Source organism: Pavona decussata, unplaced genomic scaffold (assembly GCF_977016875.1).
Source record: "Pavona decussata unplaced genomic scaffold, jaPavDecu1.1 SCAFFOLD_37, whole genome shotgun sequence".
Classification (NCBI taxonomy): domain Eukaryota; kingdom Metazoa; phylum Cnidaria; class Anthozoa; order Scleractinia; family Agariciidae; genus Pavona; species Pavona decussata.
Genome location: NW_028145459.1, coordinates 3,222,085 through 3,242,180, shown reverse-complemented (window position 1 = coordinate 3,242,180; position 20,096 = coordinate 3,222,085). Strand labels below are relative to the sequence as shown.

Genomic DNA, 20,096 nt, shown 5'->3' with positions numbered 1-20,096 from the left:
TTCTCAGTTGCTTATTCCATGTCGTTACTTGTAGTATTATTTTTTAACATCTTTTATTTAATCTTTGTATTTCAAGAACCGTTCTGGTACGGATTTGTTTACCGTCGGGATGAGTTTGCAATGGTGAAGATATCGAATAAAGTGATAAAGTAGAGAGCTTAGTGTAATTAGCAGCGGCTACAGACTCAAAAGTTAGAACCACCTTGTACAGCATAATAAACAGCACCACGGGAAAGTACTGCTCAGTAGCTTTCATTTAAATGGTAACACTTAGAATCACCTTGTACAGCAATATAAACAGTACCAAGGGAAAGTACTGCTCAGTAGCTTCATTTGGATGGTCACACTTTACGATTTCATCCAGAGACTTAAAAGTTAGATCACCTTGTACCGCTCGGTAGCTTTCACTTGAAAGGCAACACTTTAGGATTTCATCTACAGACTTAAAAGTTAGAATCACCTTGTACAGCAATATAAACAGTACCACGGGTAAGTACTGCTCAGTAGCTTCATTTGAATGGAAGCACTTTAGGATTTCATGCACAGACTTTAAGAAGTTTACTTAGAACCACCTTGTACAGCCCAATAAACAGAACCATAGGAAAGCACTGCTCAGTAGCTCTGTTCGTGGTCACATTTTATGATTTTATTCACAGACTCAATTCTCAGTGTACGAATAAACTAATGAAGGATAGTTTTGTACAAAAGCTACAGTTTATTAAAAAATATGCTTACAAAGGCTGACAGGAGATATGAGACAACTTGATGGAAAGTAAAAACCACGCAGGCTAAAATGCCTACTGTCGCTAGAGCTGTTCACATTTGCTTGGCATATTCACTCGAATATCTTAGTCATCGTCTTCTTTCAATCCTCCAAAAACCTGAAACAAAAACGAATGCGTGATGATATTACATTACAAAAATATTAGGGAACGTCCTTACACGCCCTTTTTCGATCGCTTTTATTCGAAAACAATGAGGTTCTTTTTCCTGTTACGTCATCATCGATCGCACACGGATGAAAGCGAGAGAAACGTTCCGAGGGCGGAGCATTTCGAACCATTGCCCACAGTAGAAATATTTCAAAACGAAAAGCACGCAAGTTTGCTTGTCTTTCTTGTTACTGGACGATGCTTTGTGACCGGAGGATGGCAAGTAAACTTTAATTTACACAAGTAAAAGTTACTATAGTGCGCCTTCGTGCTTAAGACATTAGGTCAAAATTTTTCTGTATTTCAAATGGCACTGGGCTTGAAAGCGCGTGATCGCGGTAGTCTATGCGGACTTCGACAGGGTTGACAGCGGACAAATGTTTAGAATCTTAAAAACGCGATTATACTCTTTTGAACACAGCTACATTCCTCAAAATTTGAAGAGCTCAGTTTCTGCTTCACCCGTCAAGCGGGAAAAAATCCGGAGATGAAAGAACTGTGTTACGTACCTTGCTTGGGACGGTTTGCTGTTCAACTTGAACTTCTGCAGAGAAAAGAGAAGAATTTGAATATAGCGCGACATAAATAAGGAACCTTATTATTCTTTTAAAAGACATTATTATTACAAACGACAAAGCTTTGGCCATAATGTCCGTCTTTCAAAGATAGCAACGAACAATCAAGACTACTGTACATCCTTTTGTCAAAATAATTTGGAAATGACAAAAAAATAGTATCAATATTCTACCAAGATAACAATCTTCGTTAGGCTTACAATTTAGAAAGCACTCATTTAAAAGCATAACGTAAAAAAAAAAAAACAAAAAAAAACAAAAAACAAAAAACAAAAAAACTTCGATGTGGGCCGATCCAAACAATGAAGCCTGTAAAACAGAAAGTTCAATTTGATGTATGACCTGTCCCTCCACGCGAGGATACTGCCCTCTCGCTCGATCTGCAGAAACCACGTGTCTTCCTGGGTAAGCGGATTAATCAAAAACTGTGTTTGGACCAATTCAGTTTTACCGTGGAAATATAACATCACCAACTTCATACCCGGTTCATCGTCGTCATCATCGTCGTCTTCATCAATGTCGATTTCTTCTGGGTTTGTAACTGGCTCCGTATCTTCACTGTCAGCGTGGCTGGTTTCACCCCTGTTAAAAGACACACCGGCAATTAAGCAAAGTAGATGAAATTGTCTTCTGCTTGCAACATACCATAACTTACTTAGTTAGGACTGAGATTCATTTTTTAATGTTTTGGTAGCCTTGTACTATCACATGCACATTTACAATAGTAAAGTTCTGTATAGACATGTCGAGCATTCGTGATTGACTTAATACATTAAATGATCATTACAGTTTTAGTACGCGTCATTAGGGAGCTTAAGCAACGACGACGCCGGCGGTAGCGAAAACGTCACTTTTTAACGTCGTCGCGATTGTTCCAACTCGCTCTAAATGTCAAATGTAGATGAGATTTCCTGCAGATGGATTTTTGGAGACCGCTCCCAAGTTTAGAAAAAGAAAGAAAAATTCGTCGTCGTGTGTTTGCGTCCTCCATAAAACGTTCCATCAGAAAGTTTCATGTCCTAGTCATGCAGTGTCGGCAAAGAAATGTACCAAGAAGGGTTATGCACGTTAGAGTTGTTGTTTTGGTTATTAAGCCTATTGCTTTTTTGACGTTCTCCTTGCCGTCGCCGTCGTCGTTGCTAAACCTCCCTTTTGTCTCGTCAGTGGACGGTGACTTAAAGTCATAAATGGAATAAAGCCGACAACTTGTGACAACAAAGACGAAAGAGAGAAAATAGATGTCATGCCTGCAGACAAATAAGGAAGCAGAGTGATTTTTAACTTGTTAACAGTTTAAGCCCTTTGATTAGTAATCAACAGAAAATTTCTCCTTATAATATCAATCTTTATTCAACCACTGAGGTCATGAGAATTAAGGATATGATCACCCAAGGTGAATTTTCTTGATATTTTAATAACTTCGCCCCAGTACTTTTGTAATGAAAGAAAGTATGGGGACAACATAGGAGAACTCGTTCTTTGATATTAGGGGTTAACGGGTTAAGTAATTCTACAAATGAAACAAAATAAATAAATAAAATAAAATAAATAAATGAATAAATAAATAAATAAATAAATAATTCTACAATCTTTATAGTTTTTCACTAGTCTCTTAGTATTCTGTAGACTATTCCGAACATTTGCCCCGTGTATAGCTCGCCCAGAGAGCATAGACAATTCTTAGAGGAGAAGAAACTTGTCTAACCTGACAAACAAGACTTTCTCTTTTAACTTGGCAGTCACATCCTTTGCTGCCACAGCTTGAGCCTGCTGTTCTAACCGCTGCATGTCATCAGCCACTGGTTCATCTGTACCTTGGCAAAAAAAAAAGTAAGCAACTGGTTGAGAGGACGTACACCGGCCTTTCCCGACCTCACAAGATGCTTGGGGTCCTAACCCAGGAATAGCATCCCATGGTGGTGAATTAGTTATACTCGAATCATCGGCCCCTTACGGCCAGTGTATGTCTTTATCTTAATTTTCATCAATCTTCATGTAAACTGATGATATGGACAAATAGTGCGACATCAAGCAGGATTCAATTCAAGTAACGAATGTTCATGGAAGAATTTGAAAGGGAAAAAGTGATGCGGACGTCTTCTAGTAAAGCAAAATAACAGTGACGACTCAATGTATAACGCTGTTTAAACAGGGGGGAGTCCGTAAGAAAACAAGAAATGTACTTAAATAACGTAATTGTCAGTCTTCGCGCGGACATAGAAATGTTAAAATATTTTACCATAGGCCAATGAACTAAGATCATCTTATTGAAACAATGTGATCAAGACTCCAGTCGGAGTCAAAAGCTCTGTTGACGTAATTTCTGTGACGCTTCTGAAACTTTAAAAACTTTTAAATAAAAATTAAAACATTTCTTACTTGCTCCAGCGGTCTTGCTAGCTGCTGCCGCCAACATTTGCGCCGACATGAAATTGACCTAAAAAGAATACTCTATCAATCATGTTTAGGCACAGTTGACAGCAAGAATTACCCTAAAACTGTTTGCTTTCACGCAAACAATACCGCCAGATACGCAGGCTACAACAGACGACACACGTACACGCGGTTTATAAAACATTTCGCGTTGCCAGCGGTATTTAGCCTTCTGGCATAGGTGAGCTAAGATCACAAAACCTTCAACTCGCTGACGTGTTGCACCTTTTTTGAGCGACTTGAGTGGTCACTTTTGATTACGCAAAAGAAGTTAAAGCCAACGCCAAAGGAGTCTCAGAAGAACCCAAGTTTCCACCTTGCGTCCACTCGAAACTACGTTCGCCAGAACTTACACGTACTCGCGATTTCATCAAACTCAAATTTCTACGCAATTTTGTTTGTGACCTTTAGCCAACCAATGTATGTTTGTGCGCGCAAGTTGACACATCCGAGGACCAACCTGCGTTGAATGGCGACTCTGATTGGTGAGAGTTTAGGGGGAAGGATGTTCGCTACATCCGCACGACGTGTACCGTATTTACATGGTCCCTCGTGAAAGCCCGATGAACGTGAAAGAATCAAAACCTGTTATACTGTTCTCTCGAACAACGTATATTGCGTAACATCTTCCCTATTGCTGTTAAAAAGAAAGACGATTGGGACTTGAGCTCGTTAGTTTACGGTCAGTTCTCTTGAGGGAAAAGATTGGGGTGGCTAAGGGCGGGGTTGTTAGTGTCGGAACAAAACGTCACCCGGCCTATAATGAGCTGATTTAAATAAATATAACAGTTTGTAAAGTCTGACCTGCGTGTTGAATTGCGCCTGTACGCTCCTTTTGATTCGTAACATTTCTCGGAAAGTATCCTCGTTTCCATGCCGAACCTCGAAGTCATGCCACACTTTCCAGAATGTTGGAGTGGTCTGCAAAAAAAAGGAATTGTATTAAGACCAAAGAGTGTCACATGAGTTACAAATTTTACTGACGACCTAGTTTTTGTCAAGTATATCTTACTCTACTAAACAAACTGTTCTTCTCAAAGTAATGTGCTTACTGCCTAGGGTACCCGAGCTTGATCTCGGGTACTCCAGGAAGAAACTTAGGTCGCGTTCGATTGACCGTATTCCGGAATAAGCATAAGCAAAATAGCTGTTATATTTCTCTTTTTAAGTAAATTTAAATAGATATCTACAAACTTTCAGCGCGAATGGCATATTCTTAAAAGTACACACAAGAGTCTTTACAGCTCAGACTGACCAAATTATTTGAGACTAGAGACTTACGAAAGTAATCGAAACTTACGCTCCAGCAAGGGTATACAGCTTCAAAGATCAATGATCTCCAATACGTTTCAAGATGAAGCTGCTAATTTATTTAATAACCTTCCCCTTTCTTTAAGAAACTGCATGGATCCAATCTTATTTTTTAAGGAGACGAAGAAATTGCTACAAGATAAAGCTAGGTCCTGACTGTGATTGATTTTCATTTAGCGTTTGGAACACATATTTTGTTATTCATTTTAACACCGTTTTTCTTAAGTTTGTCTTAGTTGTAATTAATTTTAGTTAGATAATAACGGATGAAGAGCCACTCTGTGGAAATGCTGTTAATAAAGTCTTTATTATTATTATTATATTATTATTATTGATACACAATAATTTAAGAGCCAGTATTCCAGTACCTCCAGAAACCTCCAATGAGGATTCTAGTAATCATAGTATGAATTCGAACGCACCCTTAGTCTAGTCTAATTTTGTGTATATGAAACGAAAACATTAACTGAGTTGGCACTTACCCTCGGATCAGCCATTTGCGAAGCGTGCATATACACAGCCCTCGCTCGGTCAATCTCGCCTAGTTTGCGCTCAAGATCAGCAAACCTGACGCACATCTCTCTGAGGAAACAAGACATCAAACAATTACTCCCACATTCTCTGATCTGGTCATCATCAGTGGTACAAACACGAGCATATATTAAAACATCAGGCAGTGGGGTAAGTGGGTAACTGTAAAGGTAAATGGAGGATGAAAACTATGCCAAAGGAACAAAAAGGTGATCACGTTACAGTAACAACTAAATCAGGCATCCAATTCACCCCTGGCTGTTAAGAGGTAAGAGAAATGTGGGAAAATTATAGAGGAAATCGATCCCTTTTAGGGGCTGATTAAGACAGTGTTAACATGAAGCTTTCAGGGCCATTTCATCGAAGAGGCCGATTAGGATTGCAAACAAAACAATGAGCTATCATGTAAGCTTACATTCACAAAAAAAAAAAAAACCAACAACAACAACAACAACAACAACAAGGAGGGGTGGGGTAGGGAAGGTGAAAGTGCGGGTTGCAGAGTGGGTATGGGAGAGGTTTGTCACCTGGCTTGTTCATCTGGCAGCACTTCAATAGCTTTCTCGTAGATTTCACGTGTATGTGTCACACCAAAAATCTCCGCAGCCTGTTTGATGTACAGGTTGAACATCTGTGGAGAAAACACAAGAGATCAGATATAAAATTGTCTTAAATTACCATGAAAGAGTATGCTTACCGTCTAGACAATAAAACTAACGTTTAGGAAAAAGCAAACAATTAAAGGAAATAAATAAATAAATAAATAAATAAATAAATAAATAAATACGAATTTCAGTGGAATCCACGGAGTGGCTCTTCTCTCCACTGTTTCCAGGTCGAATTGGAATTTGGAAATGTTGGTTTTTGTGAGGGAGGAAAACCGGAGTACCCGGAGAAAAACCCTCGGAGCAGGGACGAGAACCAACAACAAACTCAAGCCACATATGACGCAGAGACCGGGAATCGAACCGGGCCACATTGGTGGGAGGCGAGTGCTCTCACCACTGCGCCATCCCTGCATCCTATCATCCCATCAATATAGTACAGATTAGTCATAAACGCGTACGGCTATAATCACTTTACTTCTGGTGGGTCGCATTTCACGGTAACTAAAGGAAGAACTTTTATGGTCTAATCCTCCCGAATAAATTGGTGACAAATTTTGAACCAAAATATAAGGAAAAGGCATCCATGAGATGTTGTTAAAGATGTTGAACTGATCAGGTTTTACCTAGGTAAGTTTTGTTTTTCAGCCCATGATACCTTCTCTAGAATTTAGAAACTAATGGCGTATAAGAGTAGATTTCAATTGAGTGTTGTAAAACCAAAACCAAAGTAATAACTCTGGCCAATCACAACACACGTAAACAGGGCAATGAACCAATCAGAATTAGAAACAAATGTAACTGGCGCCAAGCGCGGGAAAACGCGTGCGAGCGAGCCACGATTGGTTTAGGTTTTGCTTCTCATTGGTTGAAAAGTGGCGCGGCTAACCACAGAACGACAGTCAATTGAAAACTACCCTAATTATTGCACAGTGTTTGGATCAGTGTACCCTGCAGAGATCCCTTCGATAAGGCGATTTCAATGCAATTTTGGCGCGATTCCGTTTTGATATTTGTTGCGATTTCCTCCAAATCAACGCCAAGTTGCATGAATTTTCGAACGTGTCTCAAACCTCCGCGATATCGGGACGACAAATCGCGCCTAAATTACACTGAATTCGCCGCTAGATTTTAACTGTACCAGCTCGAGCGGTTACAAAAAAAGTGCGGCACGTGTAAACGGGCCTTTCACAATGTCTATCTTACTTCAAATTGTTCCTCTGGCAACACTGCTTTTGTGGCTCTCTCATATATCGTCATAGCGTGTCGCGCAAGGCCATGGTTCTCTTCAAGCTTGGCATACATTAAATAAAAAGCTGAAAAATAGAGATTGCATTGCAAAGTGTTAACCATTTTAGTTTGCAAAGCGAAGAGCAACGTACAAATAAAGAAAGAAAGAAAGAAAGAAAGAAAGAAAGAAAGAAAGAAAGAAAGAAAGAAAGAAAGGAAGGAAGGAAGGAAGGAAGGAAGGAAGGAAGGAAGGAAGGAAGGAAGGAAGGAAGGAAGGAAGGAAGGAAGGAAGGAAGGAAGGAAGGAAGGAAGGAAGGAAGGAAGGAATGAATGAATGAATGAATGAATGAATGAATGAATGAATGAATGAATGAATGAATGAATAAATAATATCTTACATTTCGCAAATTTAGCAGGACAACCTTCAAGAACTTGCTCAAAGAGGTCTCTTGCACGCTCGAGTTTTTTGCCACCCTGGAAAAAAAACCAACAAACAAACAGAAAAAAAAATCATAAATAAAACTCAATGGTAGCTTTTACAGCAGTGGATCCAGCAGGTATAACCATCACTAGCCGAGTTGATTTTTTAAGCCAGGATGAAACCGGCTGGTATGACTTCTCAAATATAAAAAGCAAATGAACATTACTTCCTTTGTTTTTTATCCTGCAATAAACTTACATATCTTTGAATAAACTTTGTGAGGTAAGTGTTCCAGATATCAAACACATTCGGCCATTTGAACATCGCAACTCCGCGCTCATAAACCTGCCAACACAAAACACAAAATTTCAGTCGAACAATTGAGAAAGACGACGAGCGTTGACGAAAGTTCACACCATTTAACTTTCGGTTTAATTGAAACTCTTTATACAAAGTCCGATTAAGCTAATCCTGGATTAACGTGAAGTTTGATTCGAGTTTAATGACTAATCATTAAAGGTTCTTCCACAGATTTTGTCCCTCAGTTTTGACTTTAGACTTGTCTTCACCATTAGCTTAAAATTAGATTTTAAAACATTTTTAACGAGCGAGCTGGAAACCTCGGTTGATTTTTAATCGGGGATTAGCGTTAATCGGCTTTCGAACAACCGGGCCTTGATGTATAAATCGATAAACTGCAGGGGGTAACCGTGGGAACGGGCCAGGATCCCATCCAGGTACGGAGTGGGGGGGGGGGGGGGGGGTAACTCCATTAACTTTGAAGGCAAGAAAGGAGAATTTGTATGCTTGTGTCAACTAACCTTGAAGGTCTCCTCAAAATAGCGATGCTCTTCCAGAAACGTACAAAAGTTAATAATAATCTGAGGTGTTGCTATCCGCAGATCCAGAATGCGATTATACACAGCTTTGGTTGACTACAGAACATAAGAAAAAGACCACTATTAGATGAGTTATTGGAGAATTCATACAGAACTGTGATATCTTCAACACAGGCACGCTCTTATCAAGCAATGGAGTCAAAATGTTGTAGCAACTTCTGAGAAATTCTCTTTCTCTAACCTGTTGCTAGAAATAATCAGTGGCATCCTAAATGATCAGAATTCGAGCCTTTCGTCGACAGTCCACTCTCGTCTTGTGGACACCTCGGTGTTACGGACACCCCGATAATACGGACAGCAACTAAGTTCCCGGCAAAAATATATTGCAGACGTTTGACTGAAATAAATTCCCGTTATTACGGACTCTCGCTATTAAGGACACTAACTCGCGGTCCCGAGGGTGTCCGCAATAAAGGGAGTTGACTGTATGCTGAGAATGGTCAAAACCTTGGTTAAGTGCGTTAACTCGTTCTTTTCTTAGTTCTGGAACCAGCTCTGTGTGTTTTCCCACCGAAGATATTAGGCGATGTTACACGAGGCAATAGCATTTTTCATTTTTTTTTTTCTGTAACTTGCAACAAGTTACAGAAAACATGTTACAACGTACTTTATGAAGTAATGTTGCGAAAGGTCTACTTTTTCAACAACTCCCGACGCAATTGACGAGTTACGAAGAGGAGTTATACACGCGCAATTTCGTCTGCAAGTTGTCTTGCAATGGCTTTGCATTTCAAGTTGCAGAAAAATGGTCTCCTATAACAGCACCGATAGCCTTCCCACCTCCTACTCTCCTTCACTTATAAAATTTCAAATGTTTCTTTCGCCCCGTTCCCGTTTCTATTGTGATGAGAAGTCAAATGCCCTGTCAGTAAGACTTTTGGTTTCTATTTGGCCTTCCTTACCAAATATTCTCTGTATTTCAGTATTTTATGTATCAAGTTTTGATGGCAAATTAACAAACCTGAAAACTAAAACAACTATAAAGCGCGTTACTTTGCCAACAAATCCTTACAACGCAACTCAACGACGTATGTTCAGTGTCCTGTATTTGCTTTGGTCATCACAGACATAGAGACTTTCGAGGTCTTTCCTTTTAAGGTCAACAGAGCAAGATTTAACATATGACCTGAGCAAATACAAAAGACGTCCGCCACATGAAAACAAGACATACAAGAGGCAAGCTTCTATGCAGCAGGCAAATTGTGCATCTCTCGGATAGAAAACAGAAACTTCCCACAGTCTTTAACAAGCGAAAGTACATGTATGGTTACCTGAAATGTGCCTAGACTCTCCTCCAGATCAGCATACATGGACCACAGCTTCAAAGACTTGTAAACACGTCTCTGTACTGTTTCAGTCTGAAACAAACACGAGAACAGTACATAAACTCACAAAAATCGATAATTTACAGTGTGGAAAAGCTAGTCTGCAAAGCAAGTGTTTCCGTGTGGTTTTGTGCATTTTTCGATCATTGGCCGCGCGAAACTTGCAAACCTGTCATTGTGGACTGACAAAAGCTTTTTTTGGTGCCCCAAAACAGCGGTTTTTATTTAATCAAGATGTCTATACTTTTTTCTATAATTGTCAGTACCAGGTACTGAGCTTTATTCAAATGAGAGCTCTATCCTCAATCATGGAGACCCGGTTCACTTTTTTACAACTTTGCAGACGTTTTCGACTGGTTGTTGCCAATGGCTTCAGTTACACAAGGAGTTAAATTACCTTAAAATGCTTGATCTAATCCAACACTCTTACCTCATCATAGAAGTCTGTTTTAACAGATGGCATTGCAGTTGCTCTTCTCATTAGATCCAGCGCCTGTTGATAGTTTCTACAAGGAAATGATTCAAAAACCAGAAAGTAAAGTAAAGTAATCTACTCAATAACAGGGAGAGTGCTTGCTCTCCTGAATCAGAGGATCATGATAAAGTGCTTGACAATAATCCAGATCAAATTGGAATTTCGAAATGTTGGTTTTTGAGGAGAGGTGACAACTCGAGTACCCAGAAAAAAAACCTCTCAGAGCAAGTTTGAGAACCAACAATAAAATCAACCCAGTTATGATGCCGAGTCTGGAAATCAAACCACTGCAACATCCCTGCAAAAATTCTGGTAAGTCCAGGTAAGGAATTGAATGGAATGGAATTTCTCTGGAAAAAAACTCAGAAAATTGGGTATACAGCTGCATTTTGTGAGGTTATCCTAAGGTTTGAACTGCAAAATCCGAACAGAAAAACAGTTCAATTTGTTTCATGCATTCCTACCCTGGCCCAGTTTCTCGGATGTACCTTATAGTTTTACAAGTGTCATTTCAGTATGGGCTGAAAACTGGTCAAGGGAGCAAATTTGTTCCTCTGTAAAGCATGGATAAGCAGCAAATGGTTTTCCATTCCAGCCCTAAATATTATTGTTCAAACTTCATGAATGTTTGGCCAAATGGAAAGCATTGCTAGTTGCTTTAAGCTACAGAAACTTGGTTTAGATTTACCTAATGTGTGTTGGTTACCTAACAAAGAGTTACATTTTTTGCCAACATAATAACAAGAATGACCATTCAAGTTATGTACCCTGAAGTTATGCAGTTGCAACAAGAAAGCCTGAGAAAGGATTCAGGTTAAAAAAAGATTTGCACCCATAACATCTGCGATACGGGTGCAGTGCTCTACCAAGTGAGCTATCAAGCCAACTGGGAGCTGGTCATTGAGGGAAATTGTTATAAATTACTTACTCATGCCTAATCTCCATTTCACTAAACTCGCACCACACACTGGCCAAGTCGTCTACTTTGCGGTAGTTCACTTTGGTGGCTTTATCGAAGATCACCCGGGCCTCAGCCAGTTGACCGTGTTGTTCATAAAACTTAGCAAACTCCACCCACAGCGTATGAGGTTTGCCTGACGCCAGTTTAGGTTCCACAGTCTGTACTGCCTCTGTGTATGTGTTGATGATTTCTTTAGGTTTTCCCTCATAGAGTTTTACTCTTTTATGCCATTCATGGACATTGTGGGGGTTTTGACGCAAAAGCACACTAAAAAAAAAAAAAGAAGAAGAAAACAGCAAAATTAAAATGTATGGAAATTTTTTCTGGCTATTCTCATGGCATCATTCAGGAAGATTAAAATTTTCCTGTTGGCCATTCCCTGAACTTAATACCATGTATGCTATAGTACTCATACTATTTGTCTGTTTGGTTGCGTTGATATTGTGATGGTAAGTAAATAACAATATTAATTATTACTATTACTAAGAAATACCGCTGTGCATTAAAATTAATAACATACATTAAAAAAAAAAAACAAATACATGTAAAATGTACAGTATGTTGACTAAGAAATACCACTTCAATGATAAAATTTAAAAGAAAAAAAAGTTTTAAAATCCTCATAATGATTAAAAAATTAAATAATCCTAATTTATAAATTCCTTAAAACCCTGTGATTGCTCTAAAGCCAGCTATAAAAAGAAAACATTCTTGAAGATTTTCCTTGATTTATCGGAAGCTAAAAACATGGTCCCAGTTATTTAAACAGAGTCTAACGTAGGCCATGGCTTAAAACAATCAGTGGGCCTCCAAATCTGTTTATAATTGGTTTATCTTAAGTAGATAAATAGTTTTCTAGTCTGGGATGCAAGCCTTCTTGTCACCGTCAGCAGTACTAAGACAATGTTTAGATATTATTGTTGGCAAAATTGAAAATGGTTTAGAACGTGGTTTTATTAAACACCGTCTAAACTATCTTTTAAAAGCTGACCCAATTGGTCTCTAAAGTTATGAAACTTCAATAATTGCCAGATATAACTGTAAAATATTCTGGGACTGAAAAGTTTAAATATTTTATTGACTACAATTTTCTCTTTGATGAATACCTGCTGAGGAGAAGAGGCCTTCTGTCCATTAAATTTTCAAATCGAGCCATCCTAAGTTCCATGTCAATGTCATCTGTATGTATAATAAGAGGAATTGGAAGAAGTGATGATGAAAACAATACTCAGACAGTAGAAGTTCAATATTTTTTATTGGAGAAGAGAAATTGAGTGATGCCAAAAGACAGAGGAGAATCGGGTATAATTTGAACGATTTGCAAATTGAACAACTTTTGATTTCTTTTTCTGCTGCAGGGTGAAAATTGGCCTGATGTGAAAAATCTGTGGCACTACCACTGTCCACTGACTCATTTTCTTTGCCAAATTGGGCCAACTTAGCCAGATTAATCATTATGTGTGCATTAACCTTAAGGGTGTCACAGAGCTGCTACCACGTACCTTCCTATCTTTCATTGGATAACAACAGTCCCTCTAAGAAGTTAATTGCAAATCAGGATTTGGGTAACAATTTTACAGGTGAAGGTCTTGGCAGGTGGGACTGTGACTTATGGTTCTGAAGTATGGCTCTGTCTTGGATATTTGAAAATACTATTCACTAGAAAACCAGCATGGCTATCTCTGTGGTCCTATATTTTTGGGCTTTAGTAATACATGAAAGGATAAATGTTTTTTACCTTCTTCAGTAGCTCCCATTTCTGCAGTTGTTTCCATTTTAGCACTGATCATACTTTCCTCAAACTGTGCGTAAGCATCAAAAACCTCAAGAATGATAAAGAATCAGTCCATAGATCAATTAGTTAAAAAAAATTAATCAGCCAGTCAGTCATTCAGTCATCAAATCAATCAATCAATCAATCAATCAATCAATCAATCAATCAATCAATCAATCAATCAATCAATCAATCAATCAATCAATCAATCAATCATTCATTCTCAGACCAGCAGACATTCAGTCAATCCAAAATCTTTTTCAATCACAGGCAATCAATTTTAAAATCATTCAGTCACTAGTGCAGCCATATCAATAATTTATTCATCAGCAAGTCAGCCAGACAGTCACACATCCATGTACTAGGCAATTCATCTATGAGTCAACCAGCCAGTCAGTCAGTCCGCCAGTACAAGCCTTATTGGAATAAAAAAGAACAAACATCTTACATTGTTAAAAAATAATTATACCTGTCCAAAGTCTCTAACAGTCATTACAGTTTGAATTGCTTCTTCATAAACATCTCGTGCCTGAAAAATTAAATTAGAAATCCAAAGACAAGTAAACACATTTAGCTTTACAACAAACTATTGGGAAAAAGAAAACTTGGGAGTCTTACCTTTTCAAAGTGGCCACTTCTTATGAAGAAATCAGCAAGTGAATTCCAAAGTTGTCCCAAGCTGTCAGAAAACCGACGTAATCCTCCACGAATAATGTCAGTAACTTTGAGACTCTTGATCTAAGATTTCAATAAAATTAATGGAAAATAAATAAACTTTTAATGCCTTCCATCTCTCTTAACATGTGTAATATTTTAATTTTATATGCAAAAAATATTTGTATTTGCTATTAGTAAATGTTAGTATCAGTCAGAGTTACAGTACATGTACAGTGACTGTGTATGTTGGTTGTAGAGTAGCACTATTTACTAACTGTTAATGTTTTCTCTGGTTCTAACAACTACCACTATCAGATTAAGGAAAATTACATCAGACTTCCAAGATCCCCACCTTGTCTGGATTCTTGGAAATAAGGTCACAAAGCTCTTGCCAAAGCTGAAAGCAGAACAATAATCTCTTTAAAAACTTAAAATATTTCCCCCTGCCAGTACGATAATAATTGTATAAATATTTTATATATATGATACATGCAACATTTACATTGTTCTTGAATAATGCAGGCCTGTACAGTCACGTAATTTTTTTTATAACATAACTTCACCTGATGATTTGATTTCCCTTCTTTGGAAACAAATTTCTCCTGAGGAAACAAACAAAAAAAAAGTATCAACTGAAGTAAGAAATACTTCAGCTAAGTAATTTGTACTACACTGATTTGTCCATAAAGGATAAATGTACTTAGAACATTCATTAACATTGATTATTAGAAACAATATATTATTAATTATGGACTTTTAACGTATACACAAAAGCTACCACTAACTGTAACAGATCATACATATTTTGCACCAAGCTACGCCGCATTAGGACTGCATAAAATTAATTAATCCCAAGAGATGGGAAAAGTCATTTAAATGGTGAAAACCTAAATGGTTTCAAAAGATGCTCATAAGCACAAATAGTCAGATAGACAACAATCAGCAAAACCAAGTGAAGACCAAGAAACAAGTTCATGAACACAAAGGGAAAGCATAGACAATAAATTTCAATCGAAGACCAATAATATGAGAGACAAAACTTTATACTAGTTATTGCATTTTTTCCCGCTAGTTTGACTTTACAGAAAAAAAAAATCCTCAGATTTCTCTGCGACTTGTGTGCTCTGTGTAGAACCATATTATTATACAAGTCCAAAACAATATAATATTAAGTTCAGAATTTCATAACAAAGTGAAGGTCATATTAATCATAAAAATAAAATATTAAAAATTACAGTATAATGTATGTTCTAAAAAAATTCTGCTTTTAAGATATTCATAATTTAGTATGGTAGCAGAAGATGAATACCTTGTTAACAATGAAAGCAAGTCGTGTTGCTGCCTCATCCAGCCATCCTACAGACTTGAGATAATCAATGTAATCCTCTGTGTTCTCTGGTTCCAGCTGGTACAAATAAATTCCATTTTAAAAATTAAAATTAAATGATGCAAAGCACTTCTGCAAAATAGTAGTGTACAATAAAAATTTGCAATACAGTTTGTGACAACTTTCTGACAACTTCTTGAGGGCCCGTTTCACTTTCAACTGTACAATCAAAATACATTAACTCTGCAGGGTGTAGTTGTCAAGTTTCATGTTTATGCTTTGTGATCCAGTTGGCTTGATAGCTCAGATGGTAGAGCACTGCACCAGCATCGCAGAGGTCATGGGTTCAAATTCCATTCAAGCCTGAATTTTTTCAGGCTTTCTTTCTGCAATTGGTTAAGTTGCGTACTAACAGTGAGGATCTTTCTTCTATGTAATCTTTCAACCGCAGTTCAAATATATGTGTCACAAATTCATATTCATTTGGTCGACTGAAGTAATATCAGAAAGATGTCAAAAAACTACTAAAAATTTATCAAAATCACACAGCCCTCTCAATTACTATTAAACTATCTGCTATGGAGTTTGTTGGGGGAATAAGCATCTCATGCAGAATTTTCAATACTGGCAAGGAGTTTTTCTATAGGGCTATAGCGTTGCAGAATAACTGCATATAAAAATGATCAACTTTCCACATTGTCTTTCGCTGCCAATATGAATAAAGGGACACCAGTAAGACCACTAATGTTTGGGAACCTTAAACAAAACCCTGTTGACCCCAGAGATTGAATAAACTCACCTTTAAGTATCTTCTGTAGACTCTGACAGCAGTCTCAGGAATGTGGTATTTGCGGACAAACTTTAGATAGAGAGGCCATATACGACGATGCTGAGTTATAGGCAGTGCTCTCAATGCTCTGTCAAATGTGCGCCGTGCCCTTGTCACTTTACACTGGTCCACTAAAAACTGGCAGTAATCTATCCAGATTCTGGGCATCTTAAAAATGCAACAAAGATAATACCCATTTTAAAGTTCCAGAAGTGATTACCTTCCAATTTTTCTCACAGTGATTTACTGAAACCTTAAGGCAAACATGTCTGTGGTGAAACTCAAAGCCATATTGCCATGCATTATTATTATATTAAGGATAATAAATATTGTAATATTAGTCATTAAATTAAAGTAAATGGTATTGAAGTTCTGCAATCAATTAATTTTTAAGAATGATCTTTCTACACCCTTCCCCATATACAGGAATCATGGTATGCAATATTAAAGCTTACAGGTGTAAGCTTATTTTCCATTTAATTTTCACAATATTATTCTCCAAATACCAGATGCCATATAAAGCACCGCTACTCACATTGCTGGTATGTGTTGCTAAGACTATAAACTGATGGGTGACAATTGTCACAACTGCGGGTTTTATTACAATCTGGGACCCAGGTACAGTACCATGGTATTTACCTGCCTTTGGAGAGATTTAAAGCCAGTCTAATCAAAACAAATTTATTTAATGAGTGGCACCAGTCCGTTCACCATTAAGAACCCTCCTACCACAAAAATGAACGAAAACCCTCAACAATCACAATAGTGATAGATTACCTCATGGTACATGTACATGTCTGAATGAGCTGACTTGAACAATGTTTCATTACCTTATGCATGAAGACAAGGGATCTTTCAAAGGCATTGTTTATATCTTCATAGGCTGGGTCTGTTATGGGCCTGAAAAAAGAGTTCCATAAAATTTATTGTCGCCAGTACAAGACATTTCTTATTCAGTAGGGTTAGTTTGAAGCCTGACAATGTTAAGTTTAAAATATAATACACTGGTGCAATATATTCTATGCACCTGTATTATTGAAAATTTGCAAGTGAAATATATGAAATTCATACTAACAATCTTGAACTGCAGATGAAAGAATGAATAAGTGAATGACCATACAAGTTACGTATGCAAATTAAGCAGTTGCAGCAAGAAAGCCTGAAAAAAAATTCAATTGTGAATGAGATTCAAACCCATGACCTCTATGATACCGGTCCAGTGCTCTACCAACTGAGCTATTAAGCTAACTATGAAGCTCGTCATTTTGTGAATGCTAAGCTCCCAGTCGGCCTGATACATGTAGCTCAGTTAGTGGAGCACTGCACCAATATCGTACAGGTCATGGGTTTGAATCCTGTTCAAGCCCTAACTTTTTTCCGGCTTTCTACTTGTAACTACTTATTAAAGTTACGTACATAGCTACAAGGTCATTCACTAATTCATTGTATGAAATATATGGTCTACAGTTCTACAAAACCTTATCAATTTAATGAAACATCAGCCCTCTGATTACACTAACCTTCCTCTTACTTGCTTTCTCCTTTCTTTAAGATACAGATACCAAATCTTGTAACTGAAAAAAGTCATAAAAATGAAAAAAATGCATAATCAGATTTGATTGATTTTCCTGAAGGATTGAAATTTAAGGGATGACAAGTAAAATAGACCAACTATAAGTACCTTCCAGGCAGTTCTTTAAGAGCACGTTCATAAAGCAGATTCAGTGCTGTGTTGGAGCCTTTCTTAGCTTTGTGTTCTATGTATCGGATCCAAAATTTAACAGAATAGGGACTGCGAATTATTTCTTCTTCATATGGAAGATCTTCTTCTTCCTACAATTAACAGAACACAAAAATGATAAGCCATATTGTGACAAGAAAGCGTAATAATTATACTGGAAAAAAGCTATATATATCTGGTTGGGGGAGGAGAAAGAGTTTTGGCACATTTCAGTTTTTGACAGTCCCAGCAAAAATCAGTTCCAAACCCCAGGGAGGGGGGGGGGGGGGGGTTACTTGGCCCATGTTTGGGTATAGTGGTGCCACTGGACGTTTGAAGCCTTGACCCTGTTTAGGACAAAAACAACTGATACCTGCCCTGTCTGATCAAGGACAATTCCCTCAGTCTATTTTAAGACCCTATTATATACTTCAGATACTGAAAACAATAGCACTATATCTTGTTGTGAAATAATATAATGTTGACTGATGACATGCTAAATAATACAGATGAATGTTCCCATTTTAGATTGCTAAATACTTGACGACAGTCTTGCAGCCATACCCTGTCTAGGATGGATCCACACCCTGATTACGACAAACTCACTTGAAATTATATACCCTGTTCAAGGCAGAGGGACCAAAAACCATACCCTATCCAGCAGCATATCCCTGTATAGGCCACATAGAAGAGTACTCTCCCCCCACTCCCCCAGGGTCCAAACGCAGTGGTCCATGTATAAACAAAACACTTATCTAATAAGATGTTCATGCTATCATAAATGTTGTTAGTCGTGATGTGAACACAGTAAGAATCTTTCCAAATAGTATTATGTGGGTTCTTCAATGTTCCTTGTTGATTGATTGATTAAGACTTACATGTATGCAGTGTGAGGTTTATGTGACGTGGAATCAACATATTGCAAACATTACATATAAGGGAAATCAATCACTTGGCTTTTTGAGAGGGAACTTGAGAATTAATTCACTTAGCCTCAAATCCATGACTTATAAGAGCTTGGTCCGCCCATTACTAGAGTACTCTTCAGGGGCATGGGATCCTTATACTAAAGAAAATGTGAAGAAACTAGAAATGGTAAAGAGACACACTGCTCGATATGTCTTAAACCGATATAACAACACATCCAGTGTTAGTGAAATGCTTCACGAACTGCACTAGGATACCCTTGAAGAAGAAAAAAAAAGAAATAGATTGTCCATCTTCTACAAAATTCACAATGGGCAAACTGGGATTGACACTGTGAAGTATTTGAAACCTCTGGATTGAGTGAGACGACACGGTAATGATATAGCTTACGAGGTCCCATTCTCCCATACTGACCACTACAAAGTTTCATATTTTTCTTATCTAACGAGGCAGTAAATGCCCCTTCCATTATGGCATTTTAAACCACCTTTAATACAGTCGAACCTCTCCTTACCGACACCTCTATAATACGGACACCTCTCTATTACAGACACCTCTCTATTACGGACACTTCACTTGGTTCCCGAGAGATCGAAATCCATATAATTAATAAAGCCCACCTCTATAATACGGACACTTATTCCTGTCCCCTTGGTGTCCGTAATAAAGAGGTTCGACTGTATATACTTTTGTCTATTTATACATTTAACTATTAATATTTTTATTTTTTTCATTGTTATTCCCACCAACACAGAATTGAGAATATAGCATTAACATAGGGTGAAAGGTCACCAAGGATGTCAAAGATAACAGAGAAATTAATCAGCGCGGTATAGCTCTATAAATCTCTAGTGGGGATCAACAAACCATTCAGTCCAAAAAGTTAAGTTAAGCGTTAAGTCCAAAAAGTTTAAGCTTAGTTATGATCATGTCGATGTGGTCATGTGCGTCCTAGTTTTAACGTAGACGTTTCGTATACATGCTACTCACTATGATAAGACTCCTGGAGGTCACTGGCATTTTAATTCCTCAGGGGTAGGCGCACTTGATGATATAAAAAGAATTGCAGCAACGAATAAGTTTTCTATCAGCTCACAAAATCGTCGCCATTACGAACGCAGTGAACCTTCGGACAGCACTCCAGCGGTTGTCAAACACGCATGC

The 20,096-nt window shown here is 37.8% G+C and overlaps 1 protein-coding gene across 1 annotated transcript; it reads right to left on the bottom strand.

The window, feature by feature from the left end:
• Window positions 1-692: 692 nt before the first annotated feature.
• Window positions 693-20,077, bottom strand: LOC146484073 (pre-mRNA-splicing factor SYF1-like). Its single transcript, XM_085105397.1, has 27 exons — window positions 19,923-20,077; window positions 17,967-18,118; window positions 17,806-17,859; window positions 17,116-17,185; window positions 16,256-16,453; window positions 15,439-15,534; window positions 14,693-14,731; window positions 14,482-14,526; window positions 14,091-14,210; window positions 13,942-14,001; window positions 13,437-13,521; window positions 12,805-12,877; window positions 11,666-11,965; window positions 10,693-10,768; window positions 10,209-10,295; window positions 8,860-8,973; window positions 8,297-8,383; window positions 8,016-8,091; window positions 7,594-7,703; window positions 6,310-6,413; window positions 5,734-5,833; window positions 4,745-4,861; window positions 3,887-3,944; window positions 3,213-3,321; window positions 1,989-2,089; window positions 1,442-1,476; window positions 693-881 (listed from the first exon to the last, which is right to left on the bottom strand). The coding sequence occupies exons 1-27, from the start codon at window positions 19,950-19,952 to the stop codon at window positions 849-851; spliced, it is 2,529 nt and encodes an 842-aa protein (XP_084961523.1). The 5' UTR covers window positions 19,953-20,077; the 3' UTR covers window positions 693-848.
• Window positions 20,078-20,096: the final 19 nt, after the last annotated feature.

What these genes read in the sequence shown, in the direction of transcription:
- LOC146484073 (XM_085105397.1), bottom strand. Translation starts at nt 19,952, where the DNA reads ATGCCAGTGACCTCCAGGAGTCTTATCATA. An exon ending in GAAATGGAGATTAGGCATGA is followed by an intron (nt 10,769 to 11,665) that starts GTAAGTAATTTA and finishes ATTTCCTTGTAG; the next exon opens with AAACTATCAACAGGCGCTGG. An exon ending in AAACAGACTTCTATGATGAG is followed by an intron (nt 10,296 to 10,692) that starts GTAAGAGTGTTG and finishes TGTTTGTTTCAG; the next exon opens with ACTGAAACAGTACAGAGACG.